General features: G+C 50.9%; 1 protein-coding gene across 1 annotated transcript; it reads right to left on the bottom strand.

Moving 5' to 3' along the window:
- Positions 1 to 91: 91 nt before the first annotated feature.
- Pmar_PMAR007401 (hypothetical protein) lies at positions 92 to 1051 on the bottom strand (the record flags this gene model as incomplete). Its single annotated transcript, XM_002781443.1, has 1 exon — positions 92 to 1051. One exon carries the CDS (start codon positions 1049 to 1051, stop codon positions 92 to 94), a length of 960 nt encoding a protein of 319 aa, XP_002781489.1.
- Positions 1052 to 2204: the final 1153 nt, after the last annotated feature.

The following is a 2204-nucleotide window of genomic DNA, read 5'->3' as shown; positions in this document are numbered from 1 at the left end:
GTAGTGCTCTGCCAGAGCTAGCTGCCAGGGTCCGGCTGACAGGTCGTACCTACGCATATCGCTACATCGCATAGTGGACGACCTGCCCAACTCACTCAGTGACATTTCCTTTACGAGTTACGGTGAGCTCGGCACACTCTTCCAAGAAGGTTTGCCAGAAGCCTCCATCCCCCAACAGATAGAGGCCCCTCACAGCCGATAAATGCTCCAATAGTGTGGGTGACACCGTTCCGCGTAGCCACCCATTGAGAAATCCTCGAGCCCGTTCGACACTTCGCTCTATGTAACGTATGCAGCCAGGAGATGTCATCTTAGAGTTCGGATCATCTCCATCGAAAAGTACATTCAATTGCCTTAGCCGACTCAAGTTCTCAGCATTCTTGTTCGTGTCGTCTGTGGTATCGCACAAACCAAGGACCCTAACAGCAGAGCCACAGAGAAGTATCTTCTCGGCCAGAGAGGAACTAATTATTCCCTTCGGGATAAGCTGTTGATCAATCTCAACTGCACTAGAGCTAGCGGACTCCGTCTCCACAACCGAGTAGTCTTTGCTGATAGGTGTGATAAAGAAGACATCAGGCATCATAGGGACTTGTCCGAACGAGACCCATTTGGACAACATTGATGAGAAGAGTTCACCAAGTGCGTCGAGACAGAACCCGAGAGGACGGCGAATCGGTGAACACTCAGGCAAGGCATGGTAGCGCGACCAGAGGAGATTAAGCAGGATGCAGCCCCGTACTGACTGTGCCTCGTCAAGAAGGTCAGAAAAGAACGTGAGAAGGATGGTTTGATCGCGAAGTTGAGCGACCAGATAAGTGACTGGCAGAAGCCCATCATGTTGTAATAGAGAGCCCTCAATGTCGCAGATCCTGTCCCTATAGGGCTCAAGGACAACCGACTCGATGATGGCCACAAGAGTGTAATGATAAGGAGCTGGATGGGGCTCAGGCACTGAGGTGAGCACAGCTTCAACAGCATCCGCTACTTTGTTGTACAACCTAAGAGCTAATAGTTGATAATCAACCTTCCCAGCGAAGCTCGTAACCATTGCTATGACCAGGTCTTACCCGGCGATATGGAGCAAGGGTTTGATTGACAGGACTTGCGAGTCTGACAATCTACTCAGGGCTATCGGCGCCAACACGAATGATGGGCGAATGTCATCTTTCCCCTAAGAGATGATATCGTTCGAGTCGCCAATCAATGACTGCCTTTGCCAGCTAGCTAGCGTCGAGAGAAGCACCGAGTAGCAACATAGATCTTATCAACCCACCTCCATATTCCCATCGCTGTTAACTAGCTGCTTAACGATGAAATCCCCTTCAAGTCCCAGGAGGGCTGTGAGCAGATCGTGCAACATGAAAGGACAATTTCAGCTGCAACACTCTTGCCTCATAGGGATGAATTTAAATGACTTCCCACCTTTGGATAAAGCACCGCAGCCCTCCACTATGAACGAAGATGCTGAGGTTTATCCCAACACAAATTCAGAGCATCAGATAACACGATAATTTAACATAAATATCACTTACGTTCCGTCTCATTAATATCAATTGTACTTCCATGAGGAGGCGGTGCAAATGCTGGAGGGAGAGGTGCTCGATCGAAGCTCAGACTTGGTGGGGCTTCCACTGCATATTCCCGAGGGGCCTCAGTAGCAGACCCCACAGACTGGGAGGTTCCATCTGGACTCTGCGAGGTGACTACTTGCTGGACTCGAGTCGCCACAGACTTGAAGCCAGTAGAAGCTTGCCCCCACCAGCTGGTCGGGTCACTCGTCATATCTCGCAATTTCCCGATGGTAGCATTAGCAGTAGCCGCCAGGGAGTCCGATTGAGTCCTCACATTGGCCGCTGCCGTCGACGTAACATCCCCAAGACGTAAGCGTACTTCATCAAGTTTCGTAACAGTTTGCGCTCCTGAAAAGGAAGGTCAAGCAGAGCTGCAAGCAGAGCCCTTACGAGTCCCTTGAAATCTTTCGGTTGCAAGCCGCAAGCTCTCCCCAGCCGTCTCCTGTAGAGAGCTAATAGTCTCGGTGACTTGGCCTATCAGGAGTTCCTTGTTGGAAGGTAGAGGCTGATCACCACGGAGCTCAGCCACTGCAGCAAACCTGGGCATAACATCCTAGAAGGTGCATTGAAATCCAGGGAAATACCCTCCTTGTAGCAGCGCTACTCCCGGCACTCCCGCTTCTATCAGCA

The sequence above is a fragment of the Perkinsus marinus genome, assembly GCF_000006405.1.
Source record: "Perkinsus marinus ATCC 50983 genomic scaffold scf_1104296942434, whole genome shotgun sequence".
NCBI classification, from domain to species: domain Eukaryota; phylum Perkinsozoa; order Perkinsida; family Perkinsidae; genus Perkinsus; species Perkinsus marinus.
Note: the sequence above shows the minus strand (reverse complement) of the source record. Positions and strands in the feature narration are given on the sequence as shown.